The sequence below is a fragment of the Mytilus trossulus genome, chromosome 8 (assembly GCF_036588685.1).
Source record: "Mytilus trossulus isolate FHL-02 chromosome 8, PNRI_Mtr1.1.1.hap1, whole genome shotgun sequence".
NCBI lineage: Eukaryota > Metazoa > Mollusca > Bivalvia > Mytilida > Mytilidae > Mytilus > Mytilus trossulus.
In genome coordinates this window covers 11,977,182-12,003,213 of record NC_086380.1, presented here as the reverse complement: position 1 = coordinate 12,003,213, position 26,032 = coordinate 11,977,182, and the positions used below count along the sequence as shown (strand labels likewise).

General features: G+C 33.0%; 1 protein-coding gene across 4 annotated transcripts in view; it reads right to left on the bottom strand.

Annotated features, from left to right (window-relative positions):
• The window catches only part of LOC134728296 (P2X purinoceptor 4-like), a 36,645-nt gene extending 12,715 nt beyond the window's left edge, over positions 1-23,930 (bottom strand). For 3 of the 4 annotated variants that reach the window (XM_063592855.1, XM_063592857.1, XM_063592858.1), the window contains exons 1-8: positions 23,769-23,930; positions 22,387-22,543; positions 7,849-7,920; positions 6,914-6,989; positions 5,990-6,074; positions 5,372-5,458; positions 3,496-3,643; positions 2,626-2,756 (exon numbers count right to left, since the gene is read on the bottom strand). In XM_063592855.1, the coding sequence (XP_063448925.1) occupies positions 2,626-2,756; positions 3,496-3,643; positions 5,372-5,458; positions 5,990-6,074; positions 6,914-6,989; positions 7,849-7,920; positions 22,387-22,543; positions 23,769-23,902 (890 nt within the window). In that variant the 5' untranslated portion in view covers positions 23,903-23,930. Of the gene's footprint in view, positions 1-2,625; positions 2,757-3,495; positions 3,644-4,218; positions 4,358-5,371; positions 5,459-5,989; positions 6,075-6,913; positions 6,990-7,848; positions 7,921-22,386; positions 22,544-23,768 lie in introns of all 4 variants that reach the window. The other variant, XM_063592856.1, reaches the window with a different exon arrangement.
• Between the last annotated feature and the right edge of the window lie 2,102 nt (positions 23,931-26,032).

The following is a 26,032-nucleotide window of genomic DNA, read 5'->3' as shown; positions in this document are numbered from 1 at the left end:
GATTGTTCATTTTCAATTGCTAGATGTAAGTGAAGATTTGGGGCAGACTTAAGGTGGCTATGAAGAGTGATAGTCTACTAACTTACTTGGTAAATTTTTTAATTGGCCTTACCAGGATGATCATTTTTGGTATTTGAAGTTTTTATTCATTCTATCTATTATAGTTTTATCAAATGAGATAAAATTCAAAAATAATGTAAAAATCATTATTACAGACTAATAACTCTAATATGGAGTTTTCAGAAAATGTCTTCATATTGTCTTAAATGTAGATCTTGTCTTGCTGATCATTTTTGCTAATTTAAGTTTGTATCTATCTCTTATATTATTTAAAAAATAAGGCAAACAAGAACACAGTTGATAAAAAAATTGTCATGAAAGGGCAATAACTCTAATAAGGAGTTAACTTGATGATTTCAATAATACATCCTTATTCTTAGACCTTGTCTTGCTGATCATTGTTGCAACTTGAAGTTTGTCTCCATAATTATATATTTATTAGTGTTGTCAACGGTTAACCGGTTAACCGGTTAATCGGTCGAACAATCGAATACCGAATACCAAAAACGCTAACCGGTTAACCGGACTTTTTTCAATTTTGATAGATTTGATATATGTTTGTATTGAAATCATTAAATAGTTATGGTTTATTCAAAAATTATCGTCGTGGTAATTAATATTACAGATCAATTGTCCAGTCTATTGATTGCTTTTGTTAATCCAAAAATCACAAAATTAATTAATACTTGTCTCTCAGCTCGGGGCAAGATCTTAAGGAAACATAATTAGTATACATGTTTTTTTAACAGTAATACGATTAAATTTTACGATTTTCTTCATTATTTCATTTTTGATCTAATATTGTGTAGACCTACATCTACACTGTCGTGCAGGGCTTAGTCATACTTTAAACTAAATGCTAACTAAAAAATTGTGAAATGCAAACCAATGTGAATGTACTGCATGTATACGTAATAGTACGTGTAACATGCTTAATCATTTCAAATTGAAACACTCCACATTGTTTTCGGAGACAACAAGAGAAAAGAAAAGAATAATCGGTTTCAGACATATTCAATTCTTTGAGATCGAGAAGTTTTTCTTTATTTTTCAATCTTGGTACAAACGTCATAGTTGATACGGTGTATTTAATTATTTAAAGTCAAACTCCGGAAGGATTTCTTACAGACCAGCCGTATAATACCAAAGGACAATTAAAAAAAAACGTAAATTTATGACTTTGATGGAAGTTGTCACATTTACACTCATACCACATCTTATATCTATGTATAGGGTACTATAGAAAAGACTTTAAAAAAACGAACTTAAACTACCGGTTAACTGGTTAATCGGTCGAACGATTCTCCGAGTAACCGGTTAGGCAAAAGTGAACAATTTGACAACACTAATATTTATACAAGATAACAGGCAAAAATGGTAATTTAAGGGCAATAACTCCTATAAGAAGTCCCTTGACAGTTTTGACATCAATGAACAATTTGTAGTGCTCATCATTTTTTACATTTTTGCCCTGTTAGTATTTCTCTATTTATAACAGTTTTGAAATATTTCACAAAACTTGCATTTAACCCCATTTTAATGTCAGTCATCTTGTTTGGTTAGCAGACTCATCAGACACGTTTAAAATAAAAAAAAATACTTTGCATTTACATTTTATCATAGATCAAATTTATTCTTTCAGTGTGTGTTCATTTGTGTTACTATGTCTTTTGATTGAGTTCAGCTATTCCAATCATTATTTTATATTGTGTTTTTTTATGTTGTGGTATTACATTATTGTTTCAGATATGGGTGAATGTTTGGTACCATTAAAACGTGTAAACCTGCTGCATTTGTTTGCACCTGTCCTAAATTAGGAATATGATGTTCAGTAGCTGTCGTTTGTTGATGTGGTTCATGGGTGTTTCTTGTTTCTCATTTTTTTTTATATAGATGAGACTGTTGGTTTTCCCATTTGAATGGTTTTACACTAGTAATTTTTTAGGCCCTTTATAGATTGCTATACAGTGTAAGCCAAGGCTTCTTGTTGAAGACCATACCTTTCCCTATAATGGTTTACTTTTATCAATTTTGACTTGGTTGTAGAGTTATCTTATAGGCACTCATACCACGTCTTCCTATACTATAGATACCCCAATAAAGATTGTTTGGGTAAACTTGGCCAGTTGTTTCAGAGGGGAAGACTTTTGTAAAAGTTAAAGGACAACGACGTCGAACAATGATAATGGACGAATGACCCCAATTGAAGAAAAAAGTTCACTTGGCAAGTGCCTGAAAATTATAAAAAGAATACATTTGTATGAGAAGAAATATGGTGTGCCTCAACATTTACATTTATAGAAGAAGAGTTCAGTTCCTATTGTCACCTATCACATAACAGTACCATTTTTCTAATTACTGTAGATTCATAAATTTTTGTTGGTACCAAATTTCATGGATTCAAAGAATTCATTCTTTTCTTTGTGTATTTGATTACATTGTTTACAAGTTTGTATACCAGCCTATGGAAAACTTGTACTTGCTTGAACTTTACACCAAAGAAATTCACACAAAAAATGGTATCCTACAATTAATTATAAATCCACAGTATAAACAATATAGTACCTGAAGTTATATCCTTTAGATATTTTATAATCAGAGCTATCAAGACGTCTGAACATGTATTTCGGGACACATTCAGAAACACTGAGATCTAAGTTACAGTTCCACTGTATCTGAATTTCTATAACGCCACCCTAAAATGAAAGGATAAATTGGCAAATCATAAATTGACAGCAGTATAAATGTAATTAATAGTGTATCAATAGCCTAAAAAATCATTTATGATAAAAAAAAAATATTTGCAAGTCGTAAACATTTCAGTATGTCATAAAATCACTTTGAGTTGTCAGTGTCCTTTTTTACAATATTGATATTTGTTCCTTTTTTTCTATCAACTGTATGTAGATATTTTAGAAAGTTTTGTAATTTTCATGTTAATGGCATCTTTTAACTTTTTCCTATGTCTACTTCTTTCTGATCAATTCTCCATAAATCTTGTTCCATGGCTAAAATTTACATTTTTATATGCCTCTGTGTGCTGGATTTTCAGGCTATGTTGATGACCCTCTGGTGACCTTCGGCTTTTTGCTCTTTGGTCAGGTTGTTGTTGTCTGTTTGACACATTCCCCATTTTCAATCTCAATTTTGTGAAGGGATTTATGACTGTCCTCAGTTGTAAGAATTTGGTTTTATCTATAATTGTGATATCCATGCTAAATAGCCATTTAAATCACCAACAATTACTTTGAAAGGCCAGTATTGATGTATCATTCATCCTTAGTTAAGTAACAACTGACCATTTACAGATTTTTTTTAAAGAATCATTTATCCAATTTTCTCTTTTGAGATTCAATAACAGCCATGTTTATTGACAGTTTTTGTTAGGGGAAAATAAAGTTAAAAAAAGTATAATGTATTGAAATAAATCATTACCAAGAGTGCCATTTCTTTGTAGCTACTTCCTGTTAGAGAAACAATATCATTCAGTATGAAAATTGGACAATACTGATCAGCTGGGTGGTTGAGATTAAATCGACAACTTGCCAACATTGAATCATTAAAGAAATCTAAAAGGTTTCTCCTGAAAAGACATGAATCAATTAATAAAACTGAGCAGGCATAATTTTTTTTAAATTTCACAATAATTTAAAAACTCTCCCTGGAGCAAATTTGAAGAAGGATCTAAACAAAGAATCATTTATTATCAGAAATTAGACCATGTACAAAACATCCGTAACAAATAAATAGAGCATGCTTAGAAATGGCTATTCTTAGTAATGTTTTATCTGCAAAATGTTAATAAGTGTACTTTAAAAAAGATAAAATGTGTGTGTATAGGGATACACAAGTACAAAGCCACACCACTCAAGCAAAATAATAGAATAATAACAAGACTGCACTGTGGACTTTTTAGGCTGAAGTTAAATATATATGTGGTTCCTGTTAGATGCACAGAAAATAAATTAGTTCAGGAAATGAGTTTCTTTTTCTTTCTTAAAAAAATCTAGACAAGATTTATACCATTACAGGTGCTTTTTCAAAAACTCAAATAAATTTCTTTAAGTAAAAAAACAAATATAAAAATGGGTCAGTAACCACAAGTATATTTTATTTTGGCCTATATGTCCCATGATCCTTTGCTTCAGACATGTCTACCTCTTTAGCCATAGCTGCATAATTTTCTCCAGCTTCCTTAACAATGGTTTCTAAACATAATATAGGACAATCTTTAGAATTGGAACCATAGTTACAAGTCTGGAAAAACTCGTCCGAAGCATTGTCTGGTAAATTTCTCCTGTTGATATGTAAAACTTATATTGTTAAGTATTTGTGGACTTCAGTTTCTAAAAGTTTGTATAAACTTATTATCTAACAAATAGTTAATATTCTAAATCAAAAGACAAAACAATTGAGAAGAAGTTATAGGATGAATTAATAATAAAAAGTAGCATTTAAAACTCACTAAATGATACACCCCTTCTCTTGTATTCTTCATAACATACAGACCTTTACATTGCAGTCAAATATTTCCACCTAATTCACACTACACTCTCAAACAAGTATCATTAAGTTCCTTTAATGTATTCAAAAATAGGACTAGCATGTGCAGTATTCCTTATATTTAAACTATCCACTATGACAGTGTTGGGCAATAACACTATCAATCATTCACACCAATTCATCATTTCCTCTTTTAAAGATCAGTCATATTTATGTTTTTAACAAGCAATATATATACATGATATATCACCATGGCAAAAATATAAATGTGTTCAGTATCCATGCCAAAAAAAATAATCAGAAACCTAGAGTGTGCTATAGGTGTTCCATTTCTGTTTTCAATGAACCAAATTCCTATCTTTAGTCATCACTTTTTTTTTTTATCTCTAACTGCAAAGTTGCCAAAGTGTCCCTGACCTCTTAAACTGACAATGATCATGCAAGATGCATAAATATAAGACAATGCTAGTTTGCTTTAGATATATAAACAGTTCAAAAATCTAATGAACAAAGTTTATAGTTTGCTCTTTCATGTAAAAGGTTTTTTTGTTCATTATTTTGTACAAAATAAGGCTGTTAGTTTTCTATTTTAAATTCTTTTACATTTGTCATTTCACGACCTTTTAGAGCTGACTATACAGTATTGGCTTTTGCTCATTTTAGAAGTCTGTATAGTGAACTACAGTTGTTAGTTTCTGTGTTTCTTGTGAAGGGTTGTCTCATTAGCAAACACACCACATCTTCTTTACATTAGCTGGCATTACTTTAAGATCTAATTGCATATTTTATCATTAGAAAGTAGTCTTACCTTTTTACTTTAAACTTGGGAAATTGTATATTGTTTTTAATAAACACTGTAAAATCTTTTGATCCTAGAAGTGCTGGTGGGTCAGGTCTGAAATAAATCAAACAAGAAATTCATTATCAAGAACATAAAAGTGTATACAACTTACATTGTTCATACATATATATATATCCATTTAACAGATGCCTTGTTGGTTTGGTTATAGTATACTGGCCTAAAGAACAGATTAGAAATTGTTGGTTGGTCGGTTGGGCTGCCAAACAGTTACTTGCAAAACCTTTGAAGAAATCTTTTCAAATATAATACGTTGTTTCATGTGACTGGATTTATTCTCATGCAAAGTACTTGTGACACATCATTTTATGATAAAAATTGAATAACTTATCTTATATTTCATTGATGAATTTCTGAAAATGTTTATGTATAGAATGTTTAGCATGTTATGATCAATGTACTATATATTTTGTGTTAAAAACTAGGGTATTAAAACTAGAGATATAGATATAAAGTATTATTCATGCAATCTTTACCTAAAAACCTCTCAATTATTTCTGAATTTACAATAATTAACTGCACCTCCTTTTCCTATTGAGTGTGGAGCAAAAAATAAAGCTGACTTACGCTTTTGCAGCACCATTTTCTACAGGACACCATGCTCGTATAAAACAAAGCCCAGCTGTTGTATTACATTCTCCTGTTAATAAACCTGTTACAAAAACATAAATTTGAAGGTAATTAGTTTTGTGTTATCAATCCTGTATATAGAGCATTATTGCACTATTTTTACATTGTACATTTGCTTTGTCAACAATACCATAACATAAGGTAGGTCATGGAACAAAAGCCAATTACAATTGCAGTTAGTAGTGATCATTTGTTTTTTTAATTTGCGTTTTTAATTCTTGAGTCTTTAACTTTATGAATGTATGAGAAAATGTGACGATTGACAGCCTGTTACAAATGCTTATAACATAGAGATCACATAGATAGAAAAGATATCACAGATTTAAGCCACGATTCTTCCAGTTTTGAATATGTGAGGAAACCTGACATACTTTCAGACAGTTTGTTCACAATAACTTTGCATGCCATCCCAGCTGAGAAAATATTTTTCAAAGTGTGCAACTGTCAATGACTGTTAACAGTTCGTGATGCTGCTTTTGAGTGTTAAATTTGATATTTTTTATTATTAAAGAGATCTTGCTACTGTTAATTAAATATTGGGTTTCTTTTTTCAGATTTTAGCATAAACATGATCATTATTTTAGTAAGTAAGGACCAATCATAATCAGAAAGGTATAATAATTCCGCAAAAATGACGATAAAATAATTGGCAATATAAACGTAGTTCTTATTTGAAATTTTTCCAAAGCGAGACTTTATATATTCCAGTTTTGTGAATAGTTTCACCATATAAAGACCTAAAAAAAAAATTATCCACTTTAGGTCACAGCACTTTTCCTTCATAAAAATTGTTTTCATAGACTTTTCCTGGTGGACACTATCTAGAAGCATCCCAATTGGAACCTTATACCTTTAACTTACCATTTCCAGCTGGGAGAACTTTTCCTGCCGGACATTGACTGGATGTTGTACAGTTTGAACCTAACACCTTAGGATCCTAGAATATATTAATAGGAAAAACTAAAATGGGTCCACTATCTCTATTTGTATCAGTAAATACATTAAACATTTTGGTCTGTATTAAAATGATCAATGTTTTGATGATTTTTTTTTTAAATTGTATAGAATCTCTTCTTGATATGCAAACTATTTATATCATAAGTATTTTTGACTTAAGACAACAATACATTCCAGAATATATCTAAAATATTAGTCTGCCAGAAGGCCTTATTATATTATCTTATATGATGGTACTATGTTAAATCAGAACTTGAATGTAAAATTGCGAATGAATCAATGAATCATAGTACCGGGTATATAATAGGTCATAGTCACAAAGTATTTCTATAAGACTGTTTATATCAAGCTCAGACACAATATTTATTATCAACGATGAAGTTTGAAAACTTAACAAAGTGATGAGAGAATATTTAAATCAGTATGACCTTTAGATCTATCCTCTTGTAATATAATTGATGTACATGTATGCTCGGTTGCATTCCAAAATGATTTGAATGATATTCAAAGGTTTCTGTGGACTGGCTGGGGCAAAACAGATACCCATGGGCTCATACATCTTTGCTAGCCAAAGGTTATGATCCACTCCCCTTCTTTCCACCCTTGGCGGATTGAGATAGAATTTCGGAGACAAAAGGTAAAGATTTTCATTTGTTACAGTCGTAACTGGATGCATCCAATCAAAACACGCCCATAATATGATCATGCGTGTAAATCTGCCAAGGGGGGAGAGGAGGGGAGTAGATCGTAACCCTTGGCTAGTGAAGATGGCGCACAAAGGTTACTCCAAATTTCCCTGTTTACTTTGTTTATATGAACAACATGCAGTAGTAACTTACCTCAATACAAATACCAATTGTCTGTTTAGGTGTTTCTATCAAATTTGTTATCACAAAAAATGCATTATTCTCCTGAAAATACAAAATGAATTGAATAATATCATGAATAAAAGATTTTTTTAAAGCACGTTTACATTTAAGGAAGCTGGCTTGTCATGTTTTAGAGCTTTGTCAGATTTTCAGAATCCTCTGGTTTTATCCATTTGAATGCCTTTAAAACATTTGCCGGGTGACCCCCATTTTTCTTTTTATAAATCTTTTACATGTATAATGATAAGCCATCTGTAAAAGTCTTATAACATTTTAATTACTTTTTAACAGTTTTTGAGAACTTCAACTTGTCAATAATAAAGCTATGAAAAGTCAAGAGAGAATATTTTCCCGCCATAATTTCAATGGCTAATATCTGGCAAACAAGCACGGTGACCTATATATTTTTTTGCTCTTTGGACTCCTTTATTAAGCCCCTATCTATATAAACTAGTGTTTTGAAAAAATAATTACTTTGAAACTGAGAAGCGAACTCCCTTAACAATGGTCAATATATTTTTTTTTATCTACAGTGGTCATCTTCAAACTAATTTATTTATCATGCTGTCTAGATTTATTGAATGTGCCCAGTTTGATGAAATTCAGACATTGTGAAAACCTTTTTTTAAACATATTAAGGAATGTGTAAGGTATAAATATTAACATTAAACAAAGTTCTATGACCTCAGCATAACCCTTTTAAAACGTTTTAACTGACCCTCACTCAAAGTGTGCATGATGTGAAAATATGCTGTATGTTATTCAGGTATCAGACATGGTATATAATGTGACATTCCCAGCTTAGAGTTTATATTCCCTGAGCCAAAGTTATGTTTGACTTTACCTAAAACAATGCAGACTAAACACTTATTTATGTTTGACTTTACCTAAAACAATGCAGACTAAACACTTATTTATGTAGAATGTTATATATATATGTCCAAATGTGAAACTTGCCATACTATGCATACTGACCAAATAAACAATGAAATGAGATCAAGGTCAATGTAACAGTGCCAGACAAACATGAAAACTGTACAATCATTACCATCATGACCAATACACCAAATAAGATAGACTTAACTGCTTTACTAGGTATGATAAACAGATCAAACCACAATAACTTTACATTGAACAATTGAACCATGAAAATAAGTTAAATTAAAACCTGCTTGATCAGTTTATGTATACATAATGAATACAATAATTCCACACACCAAATATGATTTCCCTACTGCTTAAAATGTCTAGAAATAAAAACTTAACCACATTATACTTAACCATTATCACTTATCCATGAAAAGAGGTTGAGTTCATATTGACACTGCCTAAGCTAGCTAGCTTGCTGACATAATAATTGTTATCATTTTATTCATAATCAGTAAGAAATTTACATGAAAAAAGACCATTCTGTATGATTTTGAGATGAAAAACAGCAATAAAAGTGCTGTTCCTTTGCTTTTTGAGTGATTTTTGTTGTTGTTGTTGTGATGTGCATGTATTGATTTTGTATCATGGATGGATACCCAATATCATTTGTTTTTCTATTATACGTACAGCTTTGTTTTCAGTCATTGAATCATCAAAATAAGGTCATTTTAGTACAATGGACATATCACAGACTGTGCAGATTTAAACCTATATCGTCATGTCATATGCTTTGGTATGTCATATGTTTTAGTATCAACTATATTTCATCAGTTTTGATTGCACATGCACGCATATTTTGTGACATGTTTTTGGTTTCTATATTTGGAACAATAACAACACTTCATCTTATCTAATGTCAAAGATATACATCACTAGAATAGTTGTTGAGTAAAATTCTGAAGGGTTGCATGAAGTACAGCCATGTTGTTTGCCTGTCAGACACTGGATCTTCAAGACATGTGACTGTCATGTGTTCTTTTGTTGTTTATATTACAAACCAGGAAATGGTTGCTCAAACTCCATTCATTCATTATTCTATTGACAATTCTTTTTATTCATCCTTAATACATAAAGATGAAAACAGTCTTAGAGTTTACAGTTACATTTAATTGCAAACCTTGAAAACTGCATTTTAAATTCAAAATAATAAAGACTTTTGTAGAAAACTAATGTGCCAATTTTCTGACCAAAAAAATCATGCTACAATTTTAGCACATGAAACATCAACCAAAAACTATTTACTAGTTTGTTTTAGTACTTAAAAGAATCAAATAACTTTTTTTACGATTCAAGCAGTAACCTTAGAACAATGTCTTTAGAAAATGTGTATTTCCAGATTTTAAGTCATTTCCAGTACACATGGCACATGTCTGTGTACTGATTTAGTTTTAACTTCATAAGAAAACATATGACATCGTTTTTTGACATACGAAAATCACAAAATAATCGGACACAGTATTAAAGGGCTGCGCTTTAGCGCATGATACGCCCGTTGCTCTTTTAACTTGTCTTTTAATGAATTCATATGATCAACTAGAAATAGTGTGAGCCCTGTCAAATACCCCCTCCCCCCAAATAATAAATAAAAATGCACAAGAAAATTGGCACTATTAAGGCTACCTCAAATTTAACTAAGTTTGTTGTCTCAATTTTTCATCCATACATTCTATCTTGTTCACAACACACTTTCTGAGTACCAAGTACCTTTTATATTTATGAAATGGAAAGGGAGCTTATGTGAGTTATTGTCTGAAGTGTGGACGACGGACGGACAGACAGACAATGGTATACCATAATACGTCCTGTCTGAAAGACGACGGGCGTACAAAAATGGCAAAAAAGACTACAATGACAATGAGGAGCAGCAAGAAGATAACAGGGAAAGTGAAGATGGTGAAAGTGACTCTACTGAAAGTTATGATCTAAATGAGGAAGCAGTTGATGAAAGTAAGGATTTCATTGATGATGAAGATACAGATTACATTGATGATGGAGATGAGGATTTCATTGATGATAAGGATGAGGATTTCATTGATGATGAGGAGGCCTCTTCTGAGAATGAAAATGAGGATTTTTCTGATGATGAGGACAGTGATTACAGTGAAGAAGACACTGATGATTTAACCTAGTTCAGCTTTTCAATATTTAGCATAAAAAACAAATATCATTAACATTGGCATATAACATAGAAGTCTTCAATGCAATATAAGGAAAGTGATAAATGATTATGGGTTTTAGTAATTATATGGCTGATTTCCAAATTTTATAGTAGTTTGAAAGAAGGTAATTTTCTTGGGGTATATTGATTGAACCTTTTTATTGTTTAGAATATTCACAAGATGATCATATTGATAAATGTTTAGGAGACTTGATTTCCTTATTATTTTCATAAAATGACACCCTTTAACATTTAAGGAATATTAAGTCACATGTTAGGACTATTATGTTGTCACTTGTTCACTTATTATGTGCTATTGTAGACTAGTATGTTTTTATATGTTGTGATGTTATGCTATTGTTTCAGAAAAAGGGAGAAGGTTTGGGCCCATTAAAACGTTTAATCCCGCTGCAAATGTTTGCACCTGTCCTAAGTCAGGAATCTGATGTACAGTAGTTGTTGTTTGTTTATGTAATATATACGTGTTTCTTGTTTCTCGTTTTGTTTATATAGATTAGACCGTTGGTTTTCCCGTTTGAATGGTTTTACACTAGTAATTTTGGGCGCCCTTTATAGCTTGTTGTTCGGTGTGAGCCAAGGCTCCGTGTTGAAGGCCGTACTTTAACCTATAATGGTTTAATTTTTAAATTGTTATTTGGATGGAGAGTTGTCTCATTGGCACTCACACCACATCTTCCTATATCTAGTTATGTTTTTTTTATATAAAAAAAAATATTGCACTCAACCCTTCCACCTAAACCTAACTCTATAAATAAGCTGCAATGCTAAGGTATCATTTGTGATTTCAATTGCAACCAATTTTAACAAGAGTAAAACATCCTATATGCAAAAACAGTATTTGATTTTTATCCATAGCTTAGATAGTTAAAATGTTATCATAAAATGATATATGCCTCAGGGAACAGTTAGTATCTCAGGGACTGCTAATGTGCTTTCATCCTTGCAACCATTCAATAATAGTACAAACGTATGACATTCATGGAACCTATTTTTTACAAGAAACTTCATGCAGGAACTTCTTAGGAAGAAAGATAAGAAGTTAGCAATATCCTTTAACTCTACTTTCCGCTACAATTAGATGACGTTCTTTCACTAAACAATTCAAAATTTGGTGACTATGTGGATCGCATCTATCCCATCGAATTGGAGATAAAGGATACTACAGATACAGTTAAGTCGGCTTCATATCTTGACTTACATCTAGAAATTGACAATGAGGGTCGGTTGAAGACAAAACTTTACGACAAAAGAGATGATTTCAGCTTTCCAATTGTGAACTTTCCATTTCTAAGTAGCAACATTCCAGCAGCACCTGCATACAGGGTATATATCTCCCAATTGATACCATATTCCCGTGCTTGCATTTCCTATCATGATTTTCTTGATAGAGGGTTACTGCTCACAAGGAAGCTATTAAACCAAGAGTTCCAAATGGTGAAGTTGAAATCATCCCTTCGTAAATTTTACGGACGCCATCGCGAGTTGGTTGACCGTTATGGGATAACCGTTTCACAAATGATATCGGATATGTTCCTTACGTCGTAACTACAATCCCCTTCTCTTTCATGAATTTGACCTACCGAATTAGACTATTTACCGGATTTGTAATCACATAAGCAACACGACGGGTGCCGCATGTGGAGCAGGATCTGCTTACACTTCCGGAGCACCTGAGATCACCCCTAGTTTTTGGTGGGGTTCGTGTTGTTTATTCTTTAGTTTTCTATGTTGTGTCATGTGTACTATTGTTTTTCTGTTTGTCATTTTCATTTTTAGCCATGGCATTGTCAGTTTGTTTTAGATTTACGAGTTTGACTGTTCCTTTGGTATCTTTCGTCCCTTTTTTAATGTTTTAAATTGAACTAAAGATTTTACAAATTTTATGTTTTCATCAGACTTTATTAAGTATTATTTGTTACATCAATAGATATAAACAATTCACCAAAGTTTCATGGACATTGGTGAAAGGCTTTTTGAGTTATTGTCCGAAGTGTAAAAAATCCCCCTTTTTTATGAATAAAGCCCCATAAATCCAAAACTTAAAGTCTGAAATTAAAAAACTAAAGGCTATAAAGAGCCTGTGTCGCTCACCTTGGTCTATGTGAATATTATACAAAGGACGCATTTGAATTCATGACACAATTGTGTTTTGGTGATGGTGATGTGTTTGTACATCTTACTTTACTGAACGTTCTACGCTTACAATTATTTCTATCTATATTGAACTTGGCCTAGTAGTTTCAGTGGAAAATGTTAGTTAAAATTTACAAATTTCATGAAAATTGTTAAAAATTGCCTATAAAGGGCAATAACTCCTAAAGGGGTCATCTGACCATTTTGGTTGTGTTGACTTATTTTTAGGTCGTACTTTGTTGTACATTGTTGCTGTTTACAGTTTATCTCTATCTATTATATTATTCAAGATAATAACAAAAAAAGGCAAAATTTACTTAAAATGACCAATTCAGGGGCAGCAACCCAACAACGGGTTGTCCGATTCACCTGAAAATTTCAGGGCAGATAGATCTTGACCTGATAAACAATTTTACTCCATGTCAGATTTGCTCTAAATTCTTTGTTTTTGAGTTATAAGCCAAAAACTGCATTTTACCCCTATGTTCTATTTTTAGCCATGGCGGCCATCTTGGTTGCTTGGCCGGGTAATGCCACATATTTTTAAACTAGATACTCCAATGATGATTGTGGCCAAGTTTTGTTTAATTTGGCCCAGTAGTTTCAGAGGAGAAGATTTTTGTAAAAGATTACTAAGATTTATGAAAAATGGTTAAAAATTGACTATAAAGGGCAATAACTCCTAAAGGGGTCATCTGACCATTTTGGTTGTGCAGACTTATTTGTAGATCTTACTTTGCTGAACATTATTGCTGTTTACAGTTTATCTCTACCTATAATAATATTCAAGATAGTAACCAAAACCAGCAAAATTTCCCTAAAATTACCAATTCAGGGGCAGCAACCCAACAATGGGTTGTCGGATTCATCTGAAAATTTCAGGGCAGATAGATCTTGACTTGATAACCAATTTTACCCCATGCCAGATTTGCTCTTAAAGCTTTGGATTTTGAGTTATAAGCCAAAAACTGCATTTTACCCCTATGGTCTATTTTTAGCCATGGCGGCCATCTTGGTTGGTTGGGGGGTCACGCCACACATTTTTTAAACTAGATACCCAAATGATGATTGTGGCCAAGTTTGGTTTAGTTTGGCCTGGTAGTTTCAGAGGAGAAGATTTTTGTAAAAGTTAACGACGACGACAACGGACCAAAACCAGCAAAATTTCCTTAAAATTACCAATTCAGGGGCAGCAACCCAACAATGGGTTGTCGGATTTATCTGAAAATTTCATCGATAGATATAAACAATTCACCAAAGTTTCATGGACACTGGTGAAAGCCTTTTTGAGTTATTGTTTGAAGTGTTGAAAATCCCCCCTTTTTTATGAATAAAGCCCCATAAATCCAAAACTTTAATTCTGAAATTAAAAAAAAACGAAAGGGAGCTTACTTCAAAAGATATAAACAATTCACTTAAGTTTCATGGAAATTGGTGAAAGTGTTTTTGAGTTATTGTCCGAAGTGTGGACGACGGACGGACGGACAGACGACTGGACAGACAGACAGACAGACGGACGAACGGACAACAGTATACCATAATACGTCCCGTCCCGGGCGTATAAAAAATCGTATAAAGCCTTGAAAAAAACTTTTAAATACCTAAAAATATTCGACAGAGCATGCTTTAAAAACTTAAGTACACATGTGAATAAAACCTCAACAGTGAAAACCATTAGCAGTGAAAATTATTATTATGAAAACACATAACAGGAGGATACCTATAAAAGGTATTATGAAAGCATTTGTGTAAGTATGAACAATAAGATTTTTTTCTCAAACTTGAAGAGATATATAAAGTAATACCGATTAAGCTTGGTTTGATAAAGCCTTTTTAACCTTGACTGATATTGATGATGTGACGATATGACATCATACAGATTAAGGATTTGATAAACTTTTTGTAACTTTAACTGATATCATTATCATCATAATTACACATACTATTTACATGACTAATTTACAACAGAGTATACAATAAAGCAAACTACTTATTCAATATTTTGCAAAAAAATCTTTCTAAAATATGTTAAAATTTAATCTTAGAGGAAAAAAACAATCCAATGTGCATGCACTTTTTAAATATCCACTTTATATAATTGTTGATATTTTCTGCTGCGCCTGCTTCATGAAAATTCCACCTTGTAAAGTTTCCCTCTGAAAGTTTTCAGAAAAGGTAATGAACCTGTACATCCTATATATAGATGTCCTGATGTAGACAGAGCTAGAGAATGTGGATAATAGATCCCAATATCTTTCAAACTGTAATATAAAATGAATTCTCCATCATGATTCAAAATATGGATGAGGTGGTTCTCCCAATCTGTAACTAGAATATTATCTGACGGTGTAACAAGTATACCTTGAGGCGTAAATGGTTTGTCTTTAGAATTGACATCACCATGACCTGCATAAATCCCTTTGACTTTTCCTGCCTGCCCTAATACAACCACTCTCCCTCTTAAGTCTTTATCTAAAGTATCAACTACACATATATTTCCATTACTGGTGCTTGCTACCCGAACAGGAAGTGTAAATAATGGTTTGATGTAACTTCTGTAATCAAATTCAAATTGTTCAATGACTCTTTTTCCTGGTTGATTTACAAGAACAACACTTCGTCCTTTGGTGGAGAATGGATTTCCTGGAGATCTGGCTGTTATTATGACTTTCTCATCTCTCGTGATATGAACATCCCTTGCTATCCATGGAGCAGTATTATAATAAGAATCCAATATATCTCTTGATCCCTTATCTATCCTTTTTAATATTGTTTCTTCTGTTGACAAAAGAATGCAACTAGATACGTCAACTAATCCAAAAACTTTACTATTAAAACTTGATAAGACCTTTACATCATCTGTTTTAAGTTTAATATGTTGCAACACACCATTTACATTGTCTGCTATCCACAGGCTGCTGTCTAGACACCTTACAATTGAATGGATATTCCTTAGGTCTGTGGTCCATTGATTTGTAACTTTAAATTGAACATGAGGAAGGTTTCCCTCTAGTGTTCCAAAATTAAGCGATGTAAATTCAGCTGGAACAAAAATTGACAAAGAAGAAATATTGCTGGTGTCTTGAAGCACATTTTCATTTAAGGAAACATACAGTTTATCAAAATCGCTGAAAAACTTCATGAAATCCTTTGATGTGATGATACCTTCTAAGGCCTCATTCTTTGCATGCATATTTTGAATCTCTTTATCAATTTTTGTTTCCTCTTCCTGTTTCAGGGTACCAAAGTGTTGATTGGCATCTTGAACAAGATTGTCAGCATATTGTTCCACTTCCTTGATCAAGTTTTTCTTATGATCCAGAATGTTCTGCTTAATCTGAAGTAGTTTTGGATTTTCAGCTTCTTCAGGCACCATCATCTTACCTTTTCTACAGATTAATTTGCTTAATTTGCTCTGGACCTTCTTCTGTCCATCTTGTAGTACCTCTTTTTTATCGCAAAATTCCTCCTCATCCACAAAGTCATGTCCGTTATGAACTTTTACAATACATTTCAGACAAATAACACTATTGCAGGTTTTACAATAAAGACTGCAGGGTTGGTTGGGATGATCTTGGCAAATCAATTCACTGAAGGCAAAACTGTCCCAGGCGTCTTCATGTTCTCCTATCTCCTTAATGTTAAAGAGTTTATGATCCTTTGCAATTCTAAAATGAACTCCATCTTTACATCCATCACACATAAACAGGTTACATTCACAACATTTCCATTCTATCTTATTCCCATTTTCACACAGCTGACACCCAAGTGGGATCTGCTCCTTAGGGAAGGACTCTGAATACGCCATTTATAAAATCTACGTGAAGTAAGTGGTAGACCTTTATACTTAATTGTTTATCAAGGGGTACATGTATATCTTTCCTCTATAACGTTATCAGAAATAATTTTAGATAGCGCTGTAAAACAACTTTTGCTGATTCATCTGAACTCTAAATCGTATAACAATGAATAAATGAATAGAGTTACTGCCCTACATTTGTTTTGGTAATACCAAACTTTTATTGAGACATGGCATGCATAGATGTCCCTGTTCCTCCCTTATCCTTAATGTATCAGAGAATTCCTATGGGGTACTTGGGATATGGGTTTAACATTTAACAAATATTAACAAGGATATTTACATAGTCTGATATTATCGAAGGCAGGCTACGCATAATTAAAGTGTGATAAATGTTTATAAATACAGAATAGAACAGTGAGTTTTAAAAGTAAAAATATGTATCAGCTGAATACAAGAATACAAGATAACCAAAAATATTTATCAATTATGAACTTTTGACGAGGTCAATATGTGATATGTACCGATTATCAGGTTATCTGCATGTTGATATCTTAAATATCAGCTGTGAGACATAATATGAAGCTTTTTGTCGAGTGAGCGTAGCGAACGAGATCAAAAAGCCTTCATATAATGCCAAGCAGCTGATATTTTACAATATCATTATGCAGATAATCTGATAATCGATTTATCGGGCTATATTTGCTTGTTTCAGAAGTGTTTTCTTTGTTTCACCAGCACACAAATGATGACTTGATAAGTTCGGGTCAAAGTTATAAACGTCGGGTCAAACATTATGACGTCGCTGATATGTCCGGGTCAAAGTTATTAAGGCCAGGTCAACGTATTTGACGTCACAAAGACATGATATGGAATAATATTAAGAGCTGAACAGAGTGATATAGACCGTGGGACGACCGATAAATGGACATTTTCAGATTATATTGACAGAGGACAGGTCCATTATAACATATCATATAGACTGAGTGGAAGTCCTTAATTATATACATTTTGTACATGTACTAAATTATACATGCAAATTGAATGTATTAAGAAAATAAACTTCAATGGACTTTCTGTGTATTTTTATATTATATTTTGAAAAATTTAAACATGCTATTGAAAATATCAATAAATAAGATGTTCTTGTTCTAATTGCAAACAAAAGCACAACATATTTTTGAACAAATATGAATTCAAATGGAACCCATTCAAACAGTCTACTTGCAAATTTTCCAACATGTAAGTGTAATTGGAAAGGCTTATTTCCAGATCTAAATTTAGCAAGAGTTTAAGAAAAGAAATAAGACTACAGATACATGAAATAATATGTGAAGCATCATGAGAGCAGTGGTGTAGTTGTTAGCACATAGGACAACTAACACAAAGTTTCCTGTTAAATGGTTAAAATCCCAGTTCCAGGGAGAAAATTTCAGGGACTGAATTTTCAGCTCTCCTTCGAATTAAACCATTTGTGAGTTTGGTCTTGAGAAACAATGATAGTCAATGGGAAGGGGACGATAAATGGCTGACCCATGTTATGAGAGAGCCATATTTCTTGCATGTAAAAGACACCCTTGTAGATTTCAGTAAAGAGGAGGCTAATCCTAGCACTTGCACCTGCACAATGGGAAGGGATTAATATAATGTTGCGAAGTAACCCCCCTCTCCTCCATCCCCTTCCCCCTCAAACACACACACACACACACACTAAAAAAACCTTTTTGTTTTACCCCAACCCCCCTTTTTTTTTGCAAAAAACAATAATATTTGAAGAATGTAACTTCAACAAAAAAATTGCTAAGACAATACAACATTTTTTAATACGTAATTTTACAGCAATGTCAGGGAGGTAATTCAAAATGAAATTGTGTTTGAATTACTTTCCTTACACTGCTTATAAATTATGTTTTGTACTTAAGTTATTGTCCATTAACCAGGAAACCCTTGTTTTTCCCCCTTTTTGCCCAAATTCATAAATAGTTTGAGCCATAAGTAATTCTTCACAATCCCTTTGTGGTATGGAAACTTGTGGTATAATTTCAGAGAGATCAATACACCATTCCACAGGTTGTCTGGAAACTAGAAAAATGCTTATTTGGGTCCCTTTTTCCTAAACTGCATGTTTGGACCATTAACCACAAAATCAATCCCAACCTTCCTTTTGTAGTCATAAATCTTGTGTTTAAATTTCATAGATTTCTATTTACTTATACTAATTTAATTGTGCAAAAAACAAACTTCTTTGAAAGAAGCTGACAACAACATGATACTAATAATATTACTGCCGTCGTATGAAGACTATAGCTTTAACAATGTTTTAATAAGCATTGTGTATAAGTTTCATAACATTTGGTTGAGGCAAACTGAAGTTAAGTTAGAGAATGAGCTAAAAATTTAGCAATTTTTACAGTTGTAAATTAGCATAAATCTAGAACAGTATAAGAAACTCCACCAAAATTCAAACTTGATCTGTATTTTGTGGTAATAAACATTGTGTATAAATTTCATAACATTTGGTATAAACAAACTAAAGTTAGCAAACAGAAAGCAAATTTGGAATTTACTTACAGACAGACAAGGATAAAACCTTAATGCCCCCTCCTATACCATTGTATACTGCCGGGGCATAAAAACCCATCATGTTAGAGAGGATATCTAGCTAGGGTATGTTTGTGTGAGAGTCATAATGGTATGATGACTCTTGGGGTCCCGGTTAGGGAAGTGTGACGTGATTACTCCCGTCACTAAATGTGGTAGACACTTAGCAGTTAGACAGGGGCAGTACTTTTTTTAGATCAGTCAGTAAACATGCTGCCTTGTAACACAGAGGTCCTTGGTTCAAGTCCCTGTAGAGTCAAAGTTTATTTTGTATGTTGAATCATGTTCTCTGGTTACATATGTACAAAAGCATAAGAAGCTGAAAATATTCTTCTACAATTTTGATCAATTGCTTAAACATGTTAAATTTGAGTTAAAAAGGAACTATAGAACTGTTGAAAACCATACCTTGACCTATTATGGTTTACTTTTATAAATTGTTACCAGTACTCGAATGGAGAATTGTCTCATTAGCAATCATACCAGATCTTCCTATATCTATATAGTATATATGTTTTACATCTTCTGACATCAGACTCGGACTTCTCTTGAACTGAATTTTAATGTGCGTATTGTTATGCGTTTACTTTTCTACATTGGTTAGAGGTATAGGGGGAGGGGGGAGATCTCACAAACATGTTTAACCCCGCCGCATTTTTGCGCCTGTCCCAAGTCAGGAGCCTCTGGCCTTTGTCAGTTTTGTATTATTTTAATTTTAGTTTCTTGTGTACAATTTGGAAATTAGTATGGCGTTCATTATCACTGAACTAGTATATATTTGTTTAGGGGCCAGCTGAAGGACGCCTCCGGGTGTGGGAATTTCTCGCTTCATTGAAGACCTGTTGGTGAACTTCTGCTGTTGTTTTTTTATTTGGTCGGGTTGTTGTCTCTTTGACACATTCCCCATTTCCATTCTCAATTTTATTTAAATAGCTGTTCAAACACTATTTTTTAATTCAACAGCAATTGACAAAAAGTTGATAGCAAAAAAATGAAATGTGTACTTTCTGCAAGTCTGACATTCCACATCAATGGTTTCATTGAGTAGGTCTTCAATTCTCAAAATTATGCACCATTTAAAATTATAAATTCTATGGCAATTTCATAGACCCCATATTGCTGGATGAAAAATAAACATTTATAGAGTTTACGGGAGCTTAGCTATAATCTGACAACCCTTAATTCCGACAGTCCAGTAGTCTGACAGTCCAATATTCCCACAGTCAATTAATCCGACAGTCAGATGGTCTGACATGAATCTCTTCTGCTGAGGGGAGGGGGGCTTGATATTCTGCTGCAAAAGATATGGATATCGTCCTATATAAATTGAATACATTTTTGTAACTTCATTGGGGTGTAAAAGTGTTGACCAAGTACATTTTGTATGAAGCGCAGATTCTTCACTCTCACCCCATATATCTTGTATTAGGTCACTAACACACCATGTAACTAATAATATTGAAGGAGAGACACTATTATATGGATGTTTTGACGATCTAGACTGCCTATACAACTCATGCACGGTCGGTTAAATGCTTTTACTTATATTTGAAGTTCTAATCTGCCTTTGTTTGGCTATACAGTCCATTTAAGGGCCGCTTCCAATGTTCAAAAAGTGGAAGTTTTTACTGACCTTGACATTCTATGTAGTATGATATTAGATTATAATAAAAAATAAAGATAAATAAGTAAAGGATGTATTATAACTGATTATAGATGAAATAAATCATTTTCAAATATTTTTATTTGTTAATTGTTCTGAGGTAGAAAAATAGTGAAATATTATTATGCCCCATATATGGTTTTCTGGTCTGTGCGTCTGTTTGTCTGTCTGTTCCTCCGTCTGTTTGTCTGTCCGTCTGTTCATCTGTCCCGCTTCAAGTTAAAGGTTTTGGTCAAAAGTTTAGTTGAGGTAGTTTTTGATGAAGATGAAATCCAATCAGCTTGAAACTTAGGAAACATGTTCTTTAAGAAAGCCTATTAGGATATTTCTAAATTTAATGCCAAATTAGATATTTTACCCTATCAGTCTGAAGGCTTTAAATCTAGTGAAATCGGGTCATTTTCAGAATCCCTGGGTTATTTATTTTTTTCAGGTTAAACCCGCAGGATACGGGTCAGTTATCAGGTATGAAGACGTCTTACTGATCGATTTGACAAATATTTTTTTTGCCTTAAAAAAAACAAGTGAAACTGCGAGCTACTTACTGCTCACTGATGATACCTCCCCCGCAAGTGGATAATATAAATAGTGTAAAAGTATGCAAAAGTTCGGTAAACAGGAAGTTGTCGAGTGATGAATCTGAAAACGCATCAAACAGTATAAATGTAGCTGACTTATATAAATCCTGAAACCAAATTTCAGAAATCCTTGTATTGTAGTTCCTGAGAAAAATGTGACGAAAATTTTCAACTTGGCTATCATGTGTAAAATCATACAAGTGTTCGGTAAACAGGAAGTTGTCAAGTGATCAATTTGAAAACGCATCACACGGTATAGCTGACTTAGATAAACCCTGAAACCAAATTTCAGAAATCCTTGTATTGTAGTTCCTGAGAAATATGCGATGAAAAATATTCATGGGACGGACTGACTGACTGACGGACTGACGGAAGGACAGACAGAGGTAAAACAGTATACCCCCCTTTTTTAAAAGCTGGGGTATAATAAATTACAATTGTTCCATGTCTTTATACTAGGATCTTCATATGCATGTTTTTCAGAGACAAGCGACTGTGAGTTGGACTATCAGGCTGTCGGATTAAAGGACTGTGGGACCACAGTACTGTCGGATTATGGGACTGTCGGATTATGGGTCTGACCCCGAGTTTACACATCAGTCTGCTTATTTTGTTTTTAACTTACCTGTGGAGGGACAACATATTCAGCAACATCCCAAACAGATGTTGTTATATCTGGATACTGTGATTGATTGACATAGACCACACCCTTCAACTTTGTTGTGACAGCACTCTGCACTGCATCATTCTCCTGGTAACCTTTTTTATACACTATAGCATATCTGAAAACAAATACATCCTATGTTGATGATGTTATACATGATAAACAGTTTAACTTGTTTTGTTGAAATTGGACAATCCATTTACATGTATGAGTAGGATATCTTAATGTTCTATTTAAAAAAAGTCCTCTGTTAAGATTGAATCTTGCTAGTATAGTGGGCAACCAAAAAATTAACTACACAATTTTTATCGTAAATATATACAAGTTTAACATAACTTAAAGTAGATGTATTTTGTATATGAAAGACCAAAATCATGAAAATAAGTGTGATTTATTTGATGTAAGTATAGATTATTGGATTTTCTACACATTGATATTGTAAAATATCAACCACAAGGCACAATGTGCATGATGTGCACCTTTTTGGCGAGTGAGCTTAGCGAACAATCAAAAAAGCTTCACATTGTCAAGCAGCTGTTATTTTACGATATCTATTTCGAAGAAAACCCGATTATCTGAACTTCGTTCTACCATGGTCGTTTCAACTTCCCTTAGACAATTTAACCCTTGACAAAAGCAAGCATGGTAACATCTCCTCTCACATTGTGACATCCCTGATAACTTAACCTCTCACATCGTGACATCACTGATAACTTAACCTCTCACATTGTGACATCACTGATAACTTAACCTCTCACATTGTGACATCACTGATAACTTTACCTCTCACATTGTGACATCGCTTATAACTTCTCCTCTCACATTGTGACATCTGTTAATGCCTACTCTCATCTGAAAGCCGTTATACGAGAATTATGGAGCTACTGAGTAGGGCGATATGTGCATAAGGAAAGACTAAAAAGTGTTTTATAATGGCTTGTGAACATGGATACTTTTTGATGCTGATTTTTCGTATGGGAGTGGATAGTTAGCAACACATTGACAGCAACAAGTGTCTGCATCCCATGGTGGTATAAAAACAAGTTCCTGTGTTACAACACCTGGTATATTATAGACTGTTCACTGTTTTACATATATATTCTGATGTATAATTACAATCCAGAAATAGCTAGAATATAATTATATTTTACCTATTAGTCCAAGATATAATTTACTTATATATACATGTAATGCATCACATGTCTTTTGCTGTTTTTGGCACAGGCACTATACGTTGATAGTGGGTCAAAACTCTTCCCATGGATAGATTAGAAACAAGTGCCTGTGGTTTTTGGGATTGGTGTGTTGTAAATTTTAATTTTTAACTTTTGTAGAATTCTTACCCAATAACATATCCAATAATTATTAACTGAAGCAGGCGATTTATCACGCCGACTTTTTTGCTACGAATATGAACTATTCTCGGCGTGTCATACTCGAAAAATACACCAACAGCCTTATTGCAAATACTGCCCATAGTTCCTACTTTCAGTTTCCACCGGTATCACATGACTTGTCGTTCGGAGCTTCTTTTGAATCTTCTGTCAAAATTTGGCGGTAAAAAGTTTTTATTTAAATAACTTCACTGTGTTTTAACAAGGACGTATACCTCCTTGGTTTTAAATAGTATTTATATTTAATTATTATTCTTAAATTTTAATTCCAGTTAGATATATAATTTAATCAGAGACGGTCAAATAGCAAATTTGCTATTTTGCCGGTGTCGGTCAAATAGCCACTGTCAAAATGAAATCCCGAGGTCCCTAATTAAAAAGAAATAAATCCCGACATCCCGGAAAAGGTCCTTCCCCCTATATGAGGGGGGATAGGACCTTTATCGGGACGCCGGTATCGGGAGTTTTTAGGCTCGGGATTTCTGGATTGATCCTTTCGGGATCCGTGATTTTTTTTTGTAATTTCGGGATGTCGGATTTAAGGTTCAAGTCAGGAATATGACCGTTGATATCCACTCGTTCCGTTGGTTAATAATTTTAATTTTGTTAGTTTCAATTGACCTCTCTTAAGGATTTGTATAGTAAGAAACTATACAAATCTTTGGTTATATTATTCTTTGATTATTATACTTTTCTTGTTTCTATTTTTCAAAAAGATTGCAAATTCTTTCACAGAAAAAGTACTAATGGAAAGTTTTCAATTAGCTATACATCCTTGTCGAAGTTTCGTAACAATCTGTTAATAGAATGTGCTTATCACATATCCGTATATTACTATTGATAATTGAAATGCACTCATTTAATAGTTCATATGTACTACTAATCAAAACGAAAATAAGAAATAAAAGGTTGGTTAATGATAATACATTTTCGATAAATTTAGTATGACATGATGTTCCTCGGGAATATAAGTCTTTCCATATGCTGACAAATTAACATAATTATACTCCCACGCATAATCAGTCTTAAAGTTAATAAGTCGGTTGATCTTCACTAAATTCTCGTTAACGAGTGTTAGTACACAGTACTCAAACTGGAAAATGGAAAGTGTAGTAACATATGAGGGAACTGTAACTTGGGTGTTATCTATTACTTGCATGATATTTGCAATTGATACACGATTAAAGACATTATTCTCACATTAAATTGTTGCATTTTAGTGGTATTTTTAACATTCTTTTTAGTCTATACTGTTCCGCCTATATCAGACGATATTGCCATTACATTTAGCGCGAGGTTTGGGTAGCCACGAAACCAGTTCAATCCCTCATTATTTTTTAAAAAGTCATGTATCAAGTCAGGAAATTGACCCAGTTGTTATTTAATATCTTGTTTCTTGTATGTTGCATTGGCATCTGTTATTGTTGCACTTCTGTGTGTCTGATGTTCCGTTGAACATTTTCCTCTTATAGTTGATGAGTTTCCCTTGGTTTTAGTTTGTCACCCGGATTTGTTTTCTCTCAATAGATCTTTGACTTTTGAACAGCGGTATACTAGTGTTGCCTTCATTTCAGACGCTAGTGGGGAAATTTAGAATTTGAATTCAGAATGAGACAGTTGACAGTTGCTATAGTAAGTATTATAATTTGGACACACAGTTGTCTGATCAGCCAGTAGCAGTGACTGCATATAATATGTAGAAATTTAAAAAAAAAATAATCGTACAAAACGTTTTCAAACCAACAACCCCAATAATATAAGATATATTTAAATGAATTCTTCAATATGTCGCGACGAGAATATAGCCATATAGTTTCCAAACTATGAAAACAAAATTAATCGCTTTTTTTCTATTGTTTATATATATATGAGAATTAATAAGCTAGATAATAGTTTGTACACTACCAATAATTTACCCATACTTTTTTGGTACATTTCTACCCTCGTGCATATCAGTACTGTTCGGGAAGACTGAAAACTTATAATGTTATACTTTCAATGAAATCAGTACTGATTTTGTCAGTACTGTTTCAGTACTGATTTTGTCAGTACTGTTTTAGTACTGATTTTGACAGTACTGTTTTAGTACTGATTTTGACAGTACTGTCTCAGTACTGATTTTGACAGTACTGTTTTAGTACTGATTTTGACAGTACTGTTTCAGTACTGATTTTATCAGTACTGTTTCAGTACTGATTTTGACAGTACTGTTT